This window comes from Lissotriton helveticus, chromosome 3_1 (assembly GCF_964261635.1).
Source record: "Lissotriton helveticus chromosome 3_1, aLisHel1.1, whole genome shotgun sequence".
Lineage (NCBI taxonomy): Eukaryota > Metazoa > Chordata > Amphibia > Caudata > Salamandridae > Lissotriton > Lissotriton helveticus.
In genome coordinates, this window is record NC_136061.1 from 226,325,125 (window position 1) to 226,345,250 (window position 20,126).

At 41.0% G+C, this 20,126-nt stretch overlaps 1 protein-coding gene across 4 annotated transcripts in view; it reads left to right on the plus strand.

Annotated features, from left to right (window-relative positions):
• Window positions 1–20,126, plus strand: part of LRWD1 (leucine rich repeats and WD repeat domain containing 1) — a 262,211-nt gene that overhangs the window by 100,407 nt on the left and 141,678 nt on the right. For 2 of the 4 annotated variants that reach the window (XM_078679669.1, XM_078679668.1), the window contains 3 exons: window positions 4,033–4,152; window positions 5,756–5,908; window positions 17,585–17,695. In XM_078679669.1, the coding sequence (XP_078535795.1) occupies window positions 4,033–4,152; window positions 5,756–5,908; window positions 17,585–17,695 (384 nt within the window). The remainder of the gene's footprint in view (window positions 1–4,032; window positions 4,153–5,755; window positions 5,909–17,584; window positions 17,696–20,126) is intronic. The other 2 variants (XM_078679670.1, XM_078679671.1) reach the window with 1 other exon arrangement.

A 20,126-nucleotide genomic window follows, 5' to 3' on the forward strand; every position in this document is an offset into this window, starting at 1 on the left:
GTTGATCCACTCTTTTGCAAACTAGAATACAGTCAGGAATTACTATCTTTTCATCTAAATCTGATCTGGATGCTGTACTAGATATTCTTACAGTATTGTTTGTCCACCCCTGTCATACTTTGTTTTGGAAACTTGGTACTCCGAGCAGGCTTTTTCTCTTTTATCATTAGTAATACAGTAGCTGAGGGGTTTTTTTGTGGTATGGACTGTGAATGTTCTCTTTTACAGTCATTTACATTTAGGATGAGTCACGAAAATAAAGGGAGCTATATTTTCAGGGAACAAACCCACCATCATTCTTCCATTTCCTCTACTGAAAACCTCCCGTACGTTTGTATATTTGCTACTGGTAGTATTAAAATCCAGATCAATGGAACTGGCTACCCACTATACTAAGCAACAAAAGCAGTGTCTGACATAAGAGAGCTATGGTTACCACCTCTGAAACAAATGCTATACACATGTTCTCTTGGAACATAGCTGGAGCCAAGTGATTACTTGATGAAGGCCTTCCACTTAAGGAGTGGTAAGATTGTGATATAGTAGCCCTGCAGGAAACTTGGTCGCACGGAGAGATTCCAATAGTGTGTTACACCCACTATACAGTAGCTGCAGAAAAATGCACGCAATATGGTCTAGCAATAAGCGGCTTGATAATATGTGACCACAGCTATATAAATAACAATGGAACATCTGAAATCTCCGGATCCCAGTATACAACTTGTAAAATTCTCGGATCAACACCCAGTACAGGTAAAACAACGCTATTAATGAATTACTACACACAACCGAAGGCTCAAATAAAAAAGGATAAAAATGACCTTCTAACTAAAACAATATCAAGACTACGCTGTAGTGAGCTTATTTGGAATCTAATAGTGACAGGAGATTTTAATTCCAATCTGATATTTACACCGGATGAAGATAAAATCGTAACCGCAGATAACTCGTTTTGGTGTGTTCCAAGGCAACATCGCGCTGGGACTAGTCGTGTGGACCGTATTGGTCAGCCACTAGCAACATATCTTGAGTTTCAAGGTATGCGTGTGCTGAACGGACAAAGATCGCCCGCTGGAAAAAACATAACACTGCACAAGGGCGCAATCGACGTTTGATTTTACACTTATAACACTTCCTTTGATGCCAACTTTAGCTTGTTTCTTCATAGAGTACACGACCTTAAGTGATCACTCAATGCAGCACGTCATCTTTAATCTAAACGCACCAAGATATAATTTTACTGATTCACCAGAGGGCGAACTTACTTCAATTAATCTAAAACTTCTGATATGGACAAACCCGCCAAAACAGATTTGGAGTATTGGAGCTCGGTCTTAGAGAAACTTTAAACTGATGTTGAAATTAATAATCTAGTTCCAGAAAGTTGGCAGGGATCAATTATTACCCCTATTTACAAAGGAGGTGATGGCTCCAATCCTAAAAATTATAGGCTAATTGCCTTACAGGACGTTGAAGCCAAGTATTTTGCCTCACTTATCCTCAAGGATCTGGTAGACTGGTCAAGAGAATGTAATTTAATACCAAAAAATCAAACCGTATTTAGAAAGGGCATCAGAACTATCTCAAATATCCTGTCCATTTCACGGATTGCTGAAAAATGCAAAACCAGGAAACAGGACCTACATATGTGTTTTAATATAGATTTAAAAGCTTCTTTTGACAGCGTAGACCGGAAACTTATGTGGATTAAATTAGAATCCTGGAATATACCAGAGAGAATATTGAGGGGTCTACTGCTGTTTTACACAGATACCTGGGTTCGTGTGAAGCTTGGGAATGGAGCTACAATATCCAGAAAGGTGTATACCACCATGGGTCTAAAACAGGGGTGCGTGCTAGCTCTCCACCTATTTAATTTACTCATCTCAGATCCATCGGAAAAGCTTGATGGAATTGATTCATATTCACTGAGGTTGGGCAAACTACAATTGTCGCAACTTGCCTACGCAGATGATCTAGTTCTTCTGAGCTTAACTAAGGTGGGCTTGACAAGACTATTAAACAAACTCTGAATTTCTGTCTGTAAATAAATTGGAACTCAATTTTTCTAAACCTAAAAACCGAATATCCTCTCATCATAACATTAGGCTAAAAGGCACCTTATTAGAGAATGTATCATGCTACAAGTATTTGGGATTTTATGTAGATAAGTTATTTCAAGACCAAAAAACCTACATGATGCAGCGGGTGGGGGCCCTAACATTTACCCTTAAAGCACCTGCAAAGAAACTAGAGGGACCTTAATTAAGACCATTATTGATTAATATTTCTGCTAAAGCACTACCAACGCTATCTCACGCCAGTGCTGCTATGCATGGGAAGGATTCTGAAGCTCTAAACAAACTAAAAACAAGTATTTATAAAAAGGTTCTACAATTCCCTAAGAATGTGCTTAGCGTTTGGGCTATTGAACGAAACATTGGGCAGACTCTACACATACATAAGTGTGGTATCAGATAAAACAAAATGTAGAGCAAAATAGTCTCAACAAATCCTTTTGGCAGGAATTGGAACAGGATAAAACCTCGCCAGCCTATAAATTTGTGGAACATGGGCTAAAGGTTACCTGTACTACTGATCTCTGGAATAAACATATGCCCTACCCAACCTTCTGGTTAACACTAAAGAAGGCCGCAAAGTTCCATTCGCTGCGGGTTGACAAAGGCATATTTTCCAAAGAGCGCCTTCTTGAACAGTGATCAATAGTTATAAAACACTGAAACAAGCGGCCTATTTGGATTCCACTTTTTCTATACATGTAAAAAGCCAATTAATTTCATTGTGGTTTGGAAAGTTCCCCACTCTTGCGGACGCCCCGCAATGGATGCGTATGGAGAACCAAAAATGCAGGCTTTGTGGAAATAAAAAGGAAGATTTGGTTCATCTTGTATGCCGCTGTAAGATACTGCAACCAGCGCGAATTACATTTCTTCGGAGAGGGTTCTTGGACAGAACTGTGATTATAAGAGGACTTGACTCTACCGATTCCCAAATTGATAACGTTTTTACACATTCATGAACAAGAACTGAAAGCTAAAGCAGCTCAATGAGAAAAGCTGAAGAATATTTTAACAACTATGTATATCTTATGATGTTTTTAGACTAATGTAACTTTTAGGTACTTTTTTGAAATAGTGTATGTAATATTGTTATGGAACAATACAATTATTACTGGTAGTACCCCAAGTCCATCAGCTGCAGATGAGTGTAGACTAGTTGAAGTGAAGAGCTGCACCCCTGACTTTATAATGCCTCTCAAAGACTGTATAGGTACAAAGAGTACCACCCACATATTGCACCTACAATGGCACATTAAGTGAAGAGTTGATAGTGATCACATTGTGGATTCAGATACTGCTTTCCTAGCTTTTCTGAGAATGTGTCTGATGAATGTAGATCCCCTTGTTGCTTTATTTGGCGGAGTGATGTATGGCCTTGAAATTAGAATGTGGCATTTAGGCCCTCAATTTGAAGGATCTTGAAAATCATGATTTGGTAATACTACCCCTTTACGTTTTGATTGAACACATTTCACCTGTGAACACCTGGCAAAATAGGTGTGTTGAAAAGTGGCTATAGTGTGGAAAACAAATGGAGAAATCAATGGGGAAACATTAAATTCTGCTGTAATCCCCCAGTCCTTAGGGTTTTACTTATAATGGTCCTGGAATTCTTGCACTTCCTGGCTCCAGGATTCTGGGCGTGGTATTACCATATGAAAAGAACTGGAATACCTTGGAGAAAGTGATAGTCTCTGTCACAGTTCAATTTTTTTATTTTTATTTTAAATTCTAGTTTGGTGAACATGTTGAGGGTACTTAAGCAGAGGCACACACCACCGCATGGGTTAGCACATGCCATTTTCTTCTTCAGGAGTACCTGATTGCATCTAAAAATTATGCATCTAAAAATTATGTAGTAAAACACGTGTATGCTGCGCGATGTATAAACTATAAGAAGTTGTTGACTTGCATGTTCATGTTAAGATTTGCATTTCACTTTCTCTTCTAGATCAGCGATGATTACAAGGTTATGTGTCTCTTGCCAAATCTTCGGCGCCTTAATGGCAAAGATATAACCTCCTCAGCCAATCACGTGCGGTTTGTCAACGGCAGAGAGCTCACCAACCGTGTAAGCTTACATTTTTTGAGTACTTGATTTTTTTTCATCCACGTTGATGTTTGTTTCCCAAATACCCATTTGATGTGAAAAAATAGCAATTGCTCATTTCATCCACAGAATTACAGATTGTAAACCAATCGCTCCGATTCCTGAACTCCATTCGAACCAGGCAGACACACCTTCACCACTTGTGTAGACATCCTAGACCATCTACTGAAATGTCTTATGTGTCCATTGATATTATTAGACTATTCTTTTTTTTATTTTTTAGTATACAACATCTGGGTCGATCTTTACTTAGGTCTCTTGTGATGTCTGGATTTCATTAAATAGTACGGACACTACTCCTGGTTTAAACTCACTGTAGCCATGAAGTGTGGCATCTTCCTGCTTCCCTTAGACCCTTTAGACCCTGTCAAGGAGGATGTACGAAATCCACCATGCAGCTATGCTTCAATCACTTGATAGAATAAATGGTGCATAAATCACTTCCTATTCTTCTTGTCTGCAAACATTGGCACATACACAGTATTCTACCAAAAGATGGTGTTTTTTGTATTGATCGACACTTGTATAGACTATATAATATCGACTACCAAAATATTGTCAAAGTAAGTAGATACAGAGTTGAAATAGTAAATATATACTTGCCACTGTATGCCTACCTTGACGATATGCTGGAAGTCGGTAATGCGAAGTCCATAATTTGGCATACAACTCATGTATACCAGCAGCATCAAGTTGACCATGACATGACAAAACTGCGTGATACAGTGCCAATCTAGTATCAGTTGTGAGCGTTCCAAATGCCTGATAATATAACTTGCGATTACCCATTTTTAGAGGTATTTTATTACATTTCTTTTTAAATACTTTAATTACGAAGATAATGATGCTCTTTTCTTAATTATGATATTGTTCAATAGCTGCTAAATGCTTATGAATACTACATAAAGGTTTATTGTGATAATGGTTAAAGTATAATATTTGGATAGCTTAATGTTTTTTCTTTGTAAGGAATCATTTGCACCTATACTAATTCTTAGCTTCCTCCAGGACATTTATTGGAATGTTCGGCTTCTGTTTCTAGGTTCTTTCCTAAATGTTAAGTCCTTTCAAAATGCGCCCTCCTTGAGATGTTGTAAGTGTTTTTTGATGTTTTTCTCAAAGTTAAAGAAGGCTGCACTACTCTGTTTAAGTGAATGCCTGATAAGTTGATCAGTTGACTCACAAATGTAAATGTAATGTAAATGTATTTGTATTTATATAGTGCACGTCTACCTAGAAACACTTGAATACTTAAGTGGCAGTCCTTTACAAATACTCTGCAACAAAACATTACTGGACAATAGACCATATTTATTTCCTAAATGCACAGGGAGTGATTTCTGATTCCAAAATTTCCTCGCATTTGGGAGTGAGAACAATCCTTTTTATAAGGAAAAATTGCCAAATGGATATACTGAGTAATAAAGCAAAAACCAATTTTTTTAAATCTTTGGTAGACTGCCAGTACTTGCAGTGATATATTATTGGTCTTATGTAAAATAGCTGCACCATGCAGTCCACAATGCATACGTGTTTAAAGCAACAAAGATTTCCTTTTAAACAGGTGTCTGCTCACTGGGACCAAAACTACAGCAATCAACTACCCCAGAATTTCTCAGCAACACACATTAATTCAGTCAGAAAAGACTTTGTAAAGTCAGCGATGATGCAGATCAAATACGGACCAAACTCCCTCCGCGATTTCACAAAGTGGAGGGTAAGTCCCATGATTAAATAAAACCGATCATCTGTATATAAAATTAAGATATTGACAATTCTGAAAGTTATTCAGTAGTATGGAAAATTTATCGAGGAGGGTACAATAGAACTCCCAGTGGTGTGCAAAAAGGTCTGCCTCGAAGTGTCACATCCCTTGAAATATCTCTGAATTCAACATCCAGTCAATGTAAGTACTCTGCCCTGAGCTCGAACCTGTATTCTAGACAAAAACAGAGCTCCTTTGCCAAATCTAACCGCTGGATTAAAATGAAAAATAATAGTAGTTTCCCTATTTACCTTTATCATGTAATTTGTACTTCTGCTATTGCTCTGCCTCATCTAAATCTGTTCACTTCTCCGTTGCTAGAAAAAAAAAACTGTTGTTGACTGTAAAGTGTGGTAACCCACTTGTAATTGTAGTTGGTAGTGGGGCCTTCCTTATTTGCCGACCTGGTAATTTCAAATGGGTGCTGTTTTCTTTAGTCTATGGAGGAGTGGTTTGTGTGAGCTAAAGACCTGAAGCTAATTCTAAATGATAGTTAAACTTTAGAATTTGCTTCCCAGGAGGTAAAGTCCAATGTTTGAGTTTGCAGAATTGGTTATTTGGACTTGGTAATAAAGTCTTGAACTTTTAGTTTCTGCTATGGCTGTGTCAAATTTCATGAAATTCTACCTAAAATATAACAAGCATTGGAAATGCAATAGGTCTCGCAATAGAAGGAGCCAGATAATGAAGTTTCTGTGCCCCCCTCCGTGCCCATGAGAATAGCTCTCTGCCCCTCCCCGCTCCCACCGCGAATCTGACGGCTCTGCCCGGGATTGCTCTGCCAGCTCAGCTGGAAAGGAATGTAACCCTTGCAGCGCTGGGAGGAGGGGAGGGCAGAAGGAGGGGGGGGGAGGAGCCGAGCTGAGCAAGAACCGAGGAGGAACTGAGCAGGGTCGAAGAGGAGGGAGCGGGTGGAGCGGGTGGAGGGGGCCAGAGGAGGGGGGCGTGGAGGGGGGGTAGGGGGGACTGTGAGGGGAGAACAGGAGAGGCCGGACAGAGGGGAGGAGGGGCTGAAAGAGAGCGGGAATGAACCATGGAGGGGGGCACACAGGGTGAAGAGAGGGGCGCGAGGTTTGAACAGAGTATTGAAAAAGGGTGAAGAGAGGGAGGGTAACAAAGGACGGAGAGAGAAGGATGAAGGGAAGCAGAGTGAAATAAATCAAATACAAAATAAATAAAATAAGAGAAAGCAAAAAAGAGGTCGAGAACAAAAGGGCAGAGAATAAACGAGACAGCAGAAGGACAGAACGAGGCAGGAAAGAGGGGAAGGGAAGGATCGAGAAATACAAAGAAAAGAGAAGGGAGAGCAGAGGACTAGAGAAGGACTGAGAGAGGCGGAGAGCAGAAGGCCACAAAGAACAAAAGCGTGAAGAAAGACAGAAGAAATAGGGGCCGAATAAGAGAAAAGAGAAGAAACAAAGAGTGGAGAGGAAAACAGAAGGATGGCCAGTGATGGTGAAAAGAAAAGACAAAGCAGAGCAATGCAAGCAGAGAGAAGGACAGGGAGGGAGAGAAAACACTGGGCCGAGGAACACAAACGGAAGAGAAGCGAAGCAAAGAGAGCAGAACTAGAGAGCGAGCAGAGGAACACCTAAAGAACGGCTCGAGATACATACGAAAGGGGGGGTGTGACGTAAACGAGTCGAGTGGTGTAGAAAAGGACGGAGAAAGGCAGGAAAGGAGGCAGAACGGCTCGAGATACATACGAAAGGGGGGTGACGGAAACGAGTCGAGTGGTGTAGAAAAGGACGGAGAAAGGCAGGAAAGGAGGCAGAACGGCTCGAGATACATACGAAAGGGGGGGTAACGGAAACGAGTAGAGTGGTGTAGAAAAGAAGGACGGAGAAAGGCAGGAAAGGAGGCAAAGGACAGTCAGAAACAACATGACGGTAGTCGGAGATAAGAGAAGAATAAGACAAGAAGGGGAAACAATAAAAGGTGGTGAAGAGACAGAGGAAAGAGACAGACAGCAAGAACAAAGAGACCCGTGGAGAGAGGCAGAGGACAGGAAAGAAACACGGCGGAGAGAAGAGAGAAGAGAAGAAATAGGCAAAGCAGAAGAGTACAGAAGAATAGAAAGACATAGAGAAGAAAGGAGAACAACAAAAACAGACCAGAGCGGCAGGGAAACTGAAAGTACGGGCGGCCAACGGCCAGCCATGAATAATTAGGGGAGGAGAAGCCGCACAGCGCACGCTGGGCGAAGCCCTTTGATGTGCTGTGCGGCCGTGAAAAAATGCAATTAGGAGAGAGGTCGGGAGGCTGATGCGCGTGCTTGTTTAGTCACGTGATTCACGTGAACTTAATGAAAACCGCAGCGCAAGAAGTCCTTGGTTTCACGAGGATTTCGAGCACTTGAATTCTCGCTCCGCTCAATGCGCTTGAGCGCATTGATAGGTCGCGAGACCTAAAAAAAATTAATTGGACTCTAATATGTGTGCCATGCCAGTATAAATAAATATGGTGTAGTAACACATGTTGTTTGGTGTAAGTGTAGTAATAAGCATAGTCTGCCTTTTTTATTATCATTATGCAAAGTTCAAATTCTGTGTTACTACCATAGCTGGTGTGGGCCCAATGTGTGAAATGTCAACATTTTTGTGACCAATAAACATTCTTGCCAATCAATCTACCTACTAGATTGTAAAATTTGGATTTTAATAGATTGTAATCCAATCTATCATTAATTTTTAATCACGTAGGTCTCAGATTGCAGCTCGGTCTAATTGGTGGACCTCACAGGGGTGGTGGCCTTCTAGGGTCTGCAGACAATCTATCTGTGATCTCCTTTAACTTCAGCTGGATTTTTATTTTTTTTGCAGCCTGTTTTCCTGAAAGGAAACCGTGTTATGCAATGTTTAAAATTTAACGTTTTCTTTCTTTGAAACGTTTATTATATAGTTGGCAGTGCTCCTCGATCCCATAACTCCCACCACTGCCTACTCACCAACAAACATTTTTTTTCTTCAAGATTCAAATAGAGGCAGGGTTCCAAGGTGACCTCTTCGCTTTTGTGAATGGCTTACCATTTCAACTTGAATGTCTGCACTTTTTCAATGTTTCGTGACTGGATTTCACTCGCAAAACATTGATACGTTCTGATGCTGTATTTGAAAGGGGCCACCCGCAATAGTACCATTCCAAATGAGGGAATCAGTATGTGTTTGCAATCACTTTGTAGGAGTCGGTGAAAGCTTATCGACTCCTATATTGTGATTGGTACACAGCCGAGTGTTTGCAACTGTTAAGTAGGCTCATACATCTAGCCCTTAGACTTGTATCTTCGGTACCATCATAGTCTTCATTTTCACTGCTTCGCAACATGAACCTGTGCAAGAAGAGTTTATACCCTGGATCTCTTTGGGTACCTGTGTTTGTGTTTTTTATTTTTTCATTTTTATAACTAATAAAGATGAAAGAACATCAAGGTAAACAGTTGTGCAGATGGTAGTAATTTGCTGATTATTACCATTGTTGAGGGAGGGGTGGGGCCGCATCACCCTCTTGTCCGTTTGCATGTCATGAGTCCTGGCCATGCTCCACTCTGGACAATGGCAATAAACCACATTGTACACTATGCATATCTGCGTGTATGTATAAATACATCGCACAATCTGTTTTAATGCTATAGTTATGGTAAAAATCTGTTTGCACTGTGTAGCCATTTTTTCGTTTGCTTATTACTTTTTTGCTATTTGAAAAATATGCATGAAGTGTGCTATTGAAATGGCATAAGAAGCTGTGGTTTAGCATGTTCAGTTTCTTGCTCGTCCACCCACGAAGATTGAATAACAGGAAATCAAAAATATTGTGTTTTTCAGCACTAAATCCCACAGGAAACTGTTGCTGCAGAAACCGCTGCACAGAATTTCTCCAAACTTGCATGAACCCAGACCTTTACTAGAAGGTGTGCAGTTGCTTTGTTTGGTTGAAATCTGGTCAGTAGCTTTTAAGACATTAGTGTTACAAAACGTTGTCTGGCAAGATTGAAAAGGTTATTGATAGAGGGGCTTTGGTCTATTGTGACTGTCAATATATAGATACTTGTGGAGCGTAGAGCTGCAAATCCTCTGAGTGATTCATTTGAAAAATAAACTATTGTTTACCATCTTCCAATCAGAATTTGTAGATCTTGGGAGGATTTGTGCATCTCTTCGATCTGGTTGGCTGGTAGCAAGTGAAACATTTTGTGGCAGTGGTCCTTACCAAATGCCAGGTACTGAAGCCTGTGGTCTGAAGCCAAAAAGAAAACGTGGCAGAGAAGATCCCAAATGGCAGATACTTCCCCCAAAAGCGTTTGCACATTAGATTCAACACCGGTTCTGCATAATATTTTTTTGTTAATAAATCCTGCAAAAAGTTGCATAAAAAAATGGCTGTGGAAATGATTTTAGGACATACTCGCGGGACTAACTGGACATGCCCAGTACCTTGTGCAGGTGGTTCTGAGACGCAATGTCTGCAGCACGTTCTGCAACCAGAACTCTGTATGAATACCTGAACAAACTCTCTTCCATCACACAGTTCTAGCTGGGATTGGATATGCAAGAAGCAGGGCGTACAGCCTTGAGTGAACCTCTGCTTTGCACAGCCATGCAGCAAATTGGGCAAGCAGGAGGTTGTGTGAATTTCGACCAATACTTGCTGTGTAGAGTTGAAGGGGGGTCGGGTGCAAAGGAGGAGGGAGTACAGGGTCCAGCCGTAGGCCAAAGTCTATGTGCTATAGGAGGTTGTGCACCGACCCGGCCCTAGGGCTAACCTCCTTTCCACACATCCTAAAGCCTACGTTTATGGTTACTAACCTGTAAACTATCTGAAATTAGCCATGCCTTAGTAGATGAGCAAGCAAAAACTAGAACCTCTGCCGTGCAAACCATAACTGTCCCCTCATATGCAGTGCTCATGACCTCACAATATTTAAATAAGTAAAAACTACCCCTCCCTTCCAGTTGATGCTGCATGTGGTGATAAAGATCCAGGATGACCATGCAGAAATTCTTTTGGTGGTACCCCGTTAGTTGGACGCTTTTACCCACTTCTACAAATGTTTGGCCCATACTGAAGGTAGATCAGAAATTGCCAGACTCACTCATTTGGCTCCATCCCCTTTGAAATACCTCAACCTGGGATGTGTGGCATTTTAGAGGTTATCTTTTGTATCTCTGGGTTGTTCGGCAGAGGTTGCAGAAACCATTCAACCATCCAGAAGACCATCCTCATCCGATCGTAATAATTGGAAAACTTATGAGGCTTGGTGCACTTCAAGAAACAATCTCCGTATACGTGTGATCCTCGTAGGAGTCCCGATTTCCTCAGGGACTGCTTCCTTTTAGGTTTAGCAGTTTCAGCTTTGAGAAGTCCATGGGCAATGATTCAAGCCCCTGAGGGTTTCTGGTGCTCTTTCTATTGCACCCCGGGCCTCTCGCTTATTACAACGTTTCTTTCTTTGTTGTAGGTGAATCCGCTCTCCAGCTCCTTCTTGAGAGCATCATTTAGTCCTTCAGGCTTTCCAAAATGAACTCTTAGAACCTCTGCTTACTACAAGTTTCAAATTCCTTTTGGCTAAAGCTTTTTAGTGGCCATTTGTTCAGGAAGGAGGACTGGGGAGATCGGAGCATTGGTAGCTTTTGCCCCCCTTTTCTGCATTTTGTTTTCCAAATAAAGTGATCCTTTGGGCAGATCATCTTTTCTTCCTAAAATACCTTGTTTTTCACTTTAGAAGAACTCATTCTTCCAGTCTTTTTTCCAATCCCTCAGTCAATCAAGGAATCTGATTTACATATGTTAGATGTTCAAAGAGCTCTGTCCATTTATATAGACTGAACCACATCTTTTCGCAAGCCTGATTGCCTTTTTGTTACATTTGGTATAGCGGGAAGAGGTATGAAGCCTTCTACTTCTTCCTTATCCAAGTGGAATAAGTTGAGCATTGCTACTATGTATTAGTTAGTAGGGCTGACGCTTCCGGTTCCAATTCAGGGCAGATCAACTAGAGTGGTTTTCACCTCCTGGGCAGCCTTTAAGGGTGACCGACTCAAGGATATCTGCTGGGCTACAACTTATGCCCCCCATTACCTTCATGACACATTATCGTCTCCAGATGGGTGGTGGGACATCTGCAGATTTTGGTATTCATGTATTATCTTCTGTAAATGTTGTTTAACTTTGATATTCACAGGTATTGCATCATGTTGTGTTGTATTTTTGTCTTGGAATCAAAATCAATGTTTCTGCTTGGGTACTTCTAGAGTAAGGACTGGACGAGGAAGACAGGCGAGAAGGGAATGACCTGGTTAGTTACCGATAGTCTTCATTACTTTGAATCGTTGTCTTTCTTGTCCTAGTCCTGTAGCCCTCCCACCCTCCCACCCCTTTATTTCCATTGATTTTTGAATTCCCATTTTTAACTTGGTAATTTCAGGATGTTCATAACATCATTTCTTCCTTTATGGCCTTCTGGTAATTGAGAAGCCATCTTGGGTGTAGAATTTGGGTTGGCCTAGAATACAATGTATGTAGGACGAAGAACACAAACTCCTAGTGTATGGATTGTGATGAGGAAGACCAGTACTCAGAGTGATGAAGATTACCAGTAAGTAAGCGGGTCAGGATCTAGCAGTACAACATCAATAAATAACAGCGCACATCCAAACAAAGAAATAGTACTGCATTCTTGGTGATGTAATTGTGATAATGTTAAGGTGATATTACATTTCGCCTCTGATCAGTCACAAGATGGGGGTAAATCATGAGTGCTGCATTTAGTGTCAGTTATACTGTAGGGGTAATACAATTACATTTTCATTTTGCAGGATTCTCCAGGTACAAGGATGGTGACCAATTGTTAGAAGTTGCGTTCATTAAGCAGTTAAAGTGCCCAACTTGATCAGGTTTTTTGTAGTGGTATGGGGCTCAATTAACCCTTTCAGTCAAGATGGCGATTAAACCTAGCTGTGGTGTTTTTACTCAGATCTTCAAAAATATCTAGATTGTATGCAAGCAGTTGCTTAGATAAACTGTGCTTCAATACATTGTTTCAATTTATAATGTACTAACATTTTGCTGGGCATTGAGTTTTGACTTCAGGACCATTTTAAACTAATTGCTTAAATGCAAGCCTTTTGTTCTATTAAGGGCTACTAGCAGAACAGCCCAGCCTCTTGTACTGGTCTCACTATACATCGATAACCAGAAATGTTATTCGAAATGTGACCATCCAACTAGTCAAAGCATTTTAGGGGAGTTACTAGAAACGCATAATTAGTAGTTTTAGGAGATGGGAGTAATTTGTGTTTTCTTAAATGTCCATGAAACGACCAAATGAATATTCCTCTTGTTGTGAGCAGCTACAGTAGAATTTGGGAAGCACTGAAAGCCTTTAGTCATGTGAATTATTCCATGCAACTCTGTTGCAGGTGATCACTTGACCCAAAACAAATGCTCCGATCTTGCACTGAAGATGGGTGTTCTGCACTAATGAACATAACCAAACTGAGTGCTTTAGGAAGGTAATCTGTTTTGCTACACCCTTTATTTGCATCTCTTTCAACAATAAACTGTAAAGAAAAAGATATTAAGCCTGAGCAGCTATTTGTGCCCCCTCCTCCGAAAGCAAATGTTCCACTTTTGCTTTCCAGTTAATAAGATCTATTGCAGGATGTTCAGATTATTGCTCCAGTTTTTGCAAAATACTCCTGGTATACAGAGGTAGACTATAGCACTTTACACCTCTGCCCAGCACTATATACAGTAGTTAAAGGCCCTTTCCCAGTGTTAGTCACAGGTGAAAGTCTATAACAAGAGAGATGGTCTTTACCAACTAGTGTGGAAGAGCATTTTAAGCACTGATAGTGGAATATTGTATATTAGTCCGGAAGAACAAATAAAACTGAAATATTGGAGCAGAAGATCGGTCCTTACTTCTCTGTGCCTCCTGTTTTCTTTAATGGGTTTCCCACATTCCAATGTTTTAATTTTGAGTAGTGGACTTTCTTTACAGTCTGAAATAATTCTCAGCATCTCTCTGCTTCTCTAGTCCTCATGCATGATTTCCTTGCTTTCTGATTGTCTGTTCCTAGTTCTGCCATTGAGTGCTTCCTCAAGTTACCAGCACTGCCATTTTAGGATTTTTGACACAAAATGCCATTTTAATTGAGGATTAAAAATGAATTCTTAAAATGATGAATACCCCCTGAAGCCAAGTGATCCGTAATGGCCATTTCAGGTGGTCCTGCTGCAGTTCAATCTCCTTTTCTTTCTTTATCTGCTTACCCTGCACCTGTTCATCTTTTCTTTCTGATATTATAAGGTTATTAGACTATCACTATTCTGGTTGACCCATCTGATTAATCTAAGAAAAGACAGGATTTTTATTAACCCTGGGCGTAGTTTGCGATGTAGCACTACGCGAACTGCGTAGTGCGCTGTTCGCGATGATTGCACAGTGCCGGATGCTTGTCCGCACTGTGCAATCATTGAAAACGGCATCTTGCACAGTGCGAGCTGTCTTTTACTGCCGCTCTAGTAGATTTTAACTCGAGCAGCAGCTAGCTCAACGCGGACCGGTAGTTTCTCATCGCGAGCGGTCACGAGCATACGCGACAGCTCGCAATGAGAAACCTGACCTCCCCGCATTGAGAATCTCGCCGGGAGTGCAAAAAAACGATGGATTTGGGCCCAGATCTTTTGACTGGGGGAGTGTGTGACATTGATCCACATTCAGTCCATCACTTGTTGTTTTTGCAATTGCCGCCCTAAGTGCGCTGGGGATGCCCAGACGTGGGTCCCAGGCACTCCACACCACTTGGAGTCAAGCTAGCCGGGCTGAAGAGAGGTGTTACCTCGAAACCGGTCCGGTCCTCGGATGCTTGATTCCGTTCTGGGAAAGACATGGCTTTAGTAGTTCGGACTGGACTGTTCCCATGGGGCAACAGGGTCAGAGCTGATTTGCATATCGCCATTGTCTAACCCAGGGTGGTGTGGAGTGCAAAAAAACGATGGATTTGGGCCCAGATCTTTTGACTGGGGGAGTGTGTGACATTGATCCACATTCAGTCCATCACTTGTTGTTTTTGCAATTGCCGCCCTAAGTGCGCTGGGGATGCCCAGACGTGGGTCCCAGGCACTCCACACCACTTGGAGTCAAGCTAGCCGGGCTGAAGAGAGGTGTTACCTCGAAACCGGTCCGGTCCTCGGATGCTTGATTCCGTTCTGGGAAAGACATGGCTTTAGTAGTTCGGACTGGACTGTTCCCATGGGTCAACAGGGTCAGAGCTGATTTGCATATCGCCATTGTCTAACCCAGGGTGGTGTGGAATGCAAAAAAACGATGGATTTGGGCCCAGATCTTTTGACTGGGGGAGTGTGTGACATTGATCCACATTCAGTCCATCACTTGTTGTTTTTGCAATTGCCTCCTCAAGTTACCAGCACTGCCATTTTAGGATTTTTGACACAAAATGCCATTTTAATTGAGGATTAAAAATGAATTCTTAAAATGATGAATACCCCCTGAAGCCAAGTGATCCGTAATGGCCATTTCAGGTGGTCCTGCTGCAGTTCAATCTCCTTTTCTTTCTTTATCTGCTTACCCTGCACCTGTTCATCTTTTCTTTCTGATATTATAAGGTTATTAGACTATCACTATTCTGGTTGACCCATCTGATTAATCTAAGAAAAGACAGGATTTTTATTAACCCTGGGCGTAGTTTGCGATGTAGCACTACGCGAACTGCGTAGTGCGCTGTTCGCGATGATTGCACAGTGCCGGATGCTTGTCCGCACTGTGCAATCATTGAAAACGGCATCTTGCACAGTGCGAGCTGTCTTTTACTGCCGCTCTAGTAGATTTTAACTCGAGCAGCAGCTAGCTCAACGCGGACCGGTAGTTTCTCATCGCGAGCGGTCACGAGCATACGCGACAGCTCGCAATGAGAAACCTGACCTCCCCGCATTGAGAATCTCGCCGGGAGGTTTATTTTCCACGCTCGCGATCAGCAACTTGATGTTGCTGATCACCAACAAGGAAAAAGTCTCTCCGGATGTCATTTTGCTTGCTCACGGTCGCCAACTTGATGTTGAGGACCGCGAGCAAGCAAAAAATTACCGCTGCACTACTCTACGCGTGTTTGCACTGTGCTGCGTGCAATCCGCGTAGTGCGAAGTAGCGCAAACTTCGCAAACTACGCGAGCGTAGCGTAGTGCTTTGCCCAGGGTTAATTTTTATTGAATTTGGTAGTCTTAAATAATCACAGAGATCCACATTGTCGTCAAGAACAATACATCTTTTATTATTTCAACTGTTATAACAAACGTTAAACACAGAAAAACAGCACAAAATGATTAATCCTATTAATTGGTAAAACAGTCTGTACCAGGGCATTTCGGAGATTTCCATTCTGCCCTTTTACAATCAATTGACTTTCCAACATTTGTGACTTGGCAACATTTAGTATTGGCCAATTAAGTCAAATACGATTAAGCATCATCCTACTAAAAGGGATCTGACCAGACACACATATACAAACACAATTCTCTGTTCATTGTTTGTTGTGCTCCGATGTTGCTATTGATAAACGTTCCTGATTCTGAAAAAAAAATACATCTAAGTTCTTTAACTTTTTTAATATTGTTTTTAAAAAAATAAAAAAAATTGTAAAGTTCAAAATGGGGTAGCACCTATCCATAAATTCTTTTTTTTTTGTTTTTGTTTTTGCATTCACCTAATAGTTGCATATAAATATACAGTTACTCTGAAGGCATAATATTTTGCTACGGGTGGTAAATACTGTAGTGCAAAAGTTAATTTGTCTGATGTACATTGTTCCTTCATATACTTTTATCCAAAAACGAAATCTGTACAGTAAATTTTACATGAAGATATCCAGTAAAAAGCTCGATTTAATCTTTATTACTTTGCCATATGAAGAAGAGATCATTGATGTAATGGTGCGACAACCTCACGTGTGAAACATGTCCCAGCTTCATCAAGGATAAATCTTCGCTCAAAATCATCCATATATAGGATCAATGCTGTACTGTTTCCCGGGGTCAGTCCACTTGTAGCCTGGTCTTCACCAATTTGTTTGTGTGCCTATGTTTAACCTTTTTCTAGTTTCTACTGGGAACCCTTTGACGCATAGATTCATCTGCTCATCTCTCCTGCACGCTGAGATTGGAGGTCTTAGACTGTTGGTCTAAGACCTCCAATCTCATGACCTCCCATCTCATGATACCCTTCCACCGTTGTTACTCCAGCTTTAGTTCCTGAAAGCAATAACCTAACAAGGCACTGGAAACATCCATGCTGTAAAAATAACATTTGTTGATGAAAACCTTACTTCAAAAAGTGTGCATAAAGTTTTTGGGGTAACATCTAAACGTGTTAAATCAAATGGACATGGTGGAGTTTTGCTGTTTTGTTTTATGTCGCATGCAAAAGATTTTACAGGTAATTCCGAAATATTCATCAACTAAGGTTTAGTTTAATAGGTAGATAAACAACCTAGCATAGCACAGCTTGGTAAGGCACTGTGCAGTTGTTTGGTTAATTAATTTTGTTTTTGGAATAATTTTTAAATGACATTTAACAGAAGTGACTAAATGACGTAAATGTGCTTGCAAATGCAGGTGAAAATGATAGCGGAGAACATCTTATCATCCCTGGTAGAACCTAAAGTAAATCTGGATGCCGGATCAGAAGATGATACCAAGATTGGAAATGTTGGTGTTACACACAAGGTAGATAACCCAGACTGCTTTCATATTACAACTCCTGGTGCTGCTAAATTTTTAACATTATTTGTAATTTTTCACTTTCTTATGTACTAGCTCTTTCCGAATTTTGTGGGTACTATGCTATAAAATGTTTCAAAAGCTGTTAATTCAAAGATCAGTCCATTGATACATATGTGCCATGTTAATGGAATGCACCCCTTTCCTTGGCGTTTGTACACCCTTACAGTTTCTTTTTTCATCAACTTATGTTCTAAATCGAACCCTTAATCTCTTTTGGTTAGTGAGTACCTGATGTGGGCTTCAGTTGGATATTCTTCATTTGAATTGTATTCATTTTCTTGATAATTTCTCCTAGTCTTTCTTACTTCCACTCCAGCAGCTTATATTGTAAGGCTTTAGTTTAAGCCAATTCAATTTCAAAGTGCTTTATTCGGTATATATAAATATAACCATATAGCAACATTTCAGAATAAAATTGCATGTACATCATTGATTTACATCGGACTCTAATTTATCAAATACCAGCAATGCTATATAAAATACTCGTTTTCCGGCACATGTGCAAATTGGCTATAATAAAGTGCATATTGGTACATTCGTCTAAAAATACATGTGGAAATTAGCAATATAAAGTGCATATAAGTCAGTGCCATGTATTAAGTTCATACAACAATTGATTTCCATGCAAAGATACATTTTAAAATATATGTAGCCACATGGAAGCATATATCTGGGCTCCCTAAATTAAACATCAGCTGCATCGCTGTCTTGGTACTGCAGTTTAAGCCATATGTGTCTTGTCAGCTATTTTTTTTCAGCTAACCCACGTAATCTCTGCATCGCTTGCCTGGTGAAAAGTCACTAGGTTCACGCCTGAACTGCAATCTTTGCAAGTTTTATCACAAGTTGCATGGCTTACAACAGTATGGCGCTAGATGCTGGGTTTGGAAGAATAGGTGGGAGATAAAATTCCCCATAACTTCTCTTTCTGGCACATGGAGCTCTCACCTTATAGATCTATTTGAACAGATGTCTAGCATTGAAAGTCTTCTTAACAGTGGCGGGATTCACAGTAACTAAGATTCACACAGGCAACCCAACTGTGACGTCTGTGTGAGAAAAGTAGAGATCACCTTCTCGCCCCTACTCTACCAAAATGGAAATGGACTATGGGCACAGCATGTACATTAATTTGGGCCATGTAACCGCTTTACCACTGATAGATGGTGTCACCTGGTCCATTGACTTGGAAAAAACTTTTTCTGAAGAAAAAAGTTATACACATCCAAGCCCATTTCTCGATGGTGTAAGTAAGCACAACATGTTAGCGTACAGCACTACATGCCACTTATTCTTACAAGGTAAGTACAATTTTCCTTATGGGAATAATCACATGGGTCATTGACAATCTTTATTGTGTCCCGGGTGTCATTTGCCTAGCCTTATCTGAAATTATCTGTGGGATAAAAAGCTGGTATAACAAGCCCATGTGCTTTTTGTGGTACAACGGCCCCCAGGCGAATTGGGGAAAATCCAGTGTTTTACGGTATTGCAGGCATCGGGAAAAAGAGCCATTGTAATACTTTTGGAAGGTTGACAGATGTGCATCTACATCATTTGTCGAGAGCAGAAACCACCACTACATCACTGCTGCCACCTGCCTGGGAAAACTGTAGAAGGTTCTTGTGTTCCTCGGAGGCGATGGAATTTTTTAAAACTGCCCTCTTCAACAGTCTGTTGTGTAGTTCCTAATAATACATGGAATCTACGCATTTGTTGGACAACATAAACTAAGGGATTGGTGTCTAGACTGATTCCGGACACCCCACAGGATATGTCCGCCTAAAGACTAGCTAGCTCACAGGGCCAGTATAAGCCTCTGAACCTTAAGAAGGAGTGAATAGTTTCTACCATGGTGGTTAAGCAATGAATATATGCATGCATGTATTAAAAACTGTAATCTTGGCATGCTCCTATTATGCATACCCTACCTGAGTGTACCTCATTGTACCTAGCATGTATGAGGGTGTAAAGCCAATAATCCCCTAGGATAGAGCCAAGCCCACTACCAAATGGGAGAGAATGAAGGACCCTGTCTTGGTCACGAGTTGGACACCCTGCAAAGGATGCGCTGCGTGTTGAAGCCTCAGCTGGCAGGGACCTCAGTGTCCGTGTCAGCGTATACGAGTCTCCTCTAGCTACCTAGTGAAGGTGCAGTTCTTTTGTACCAAAAAGGTAGCCTTGGGGTTTCTACCACAATTGATATGTTGTGAGTACGATTCTGTAAATGAGCCTACATCAATAATTGTAATTATGCAAAGTAGCCCTGTCGCACGAGGATGAAGATAGCGGTGACTTTTGTACAGAGTATATTAATCCAGTTATGTATGTTGTTGGACTTGGCCCTTTTTACAGGGTTATCCCCAAACTTTTT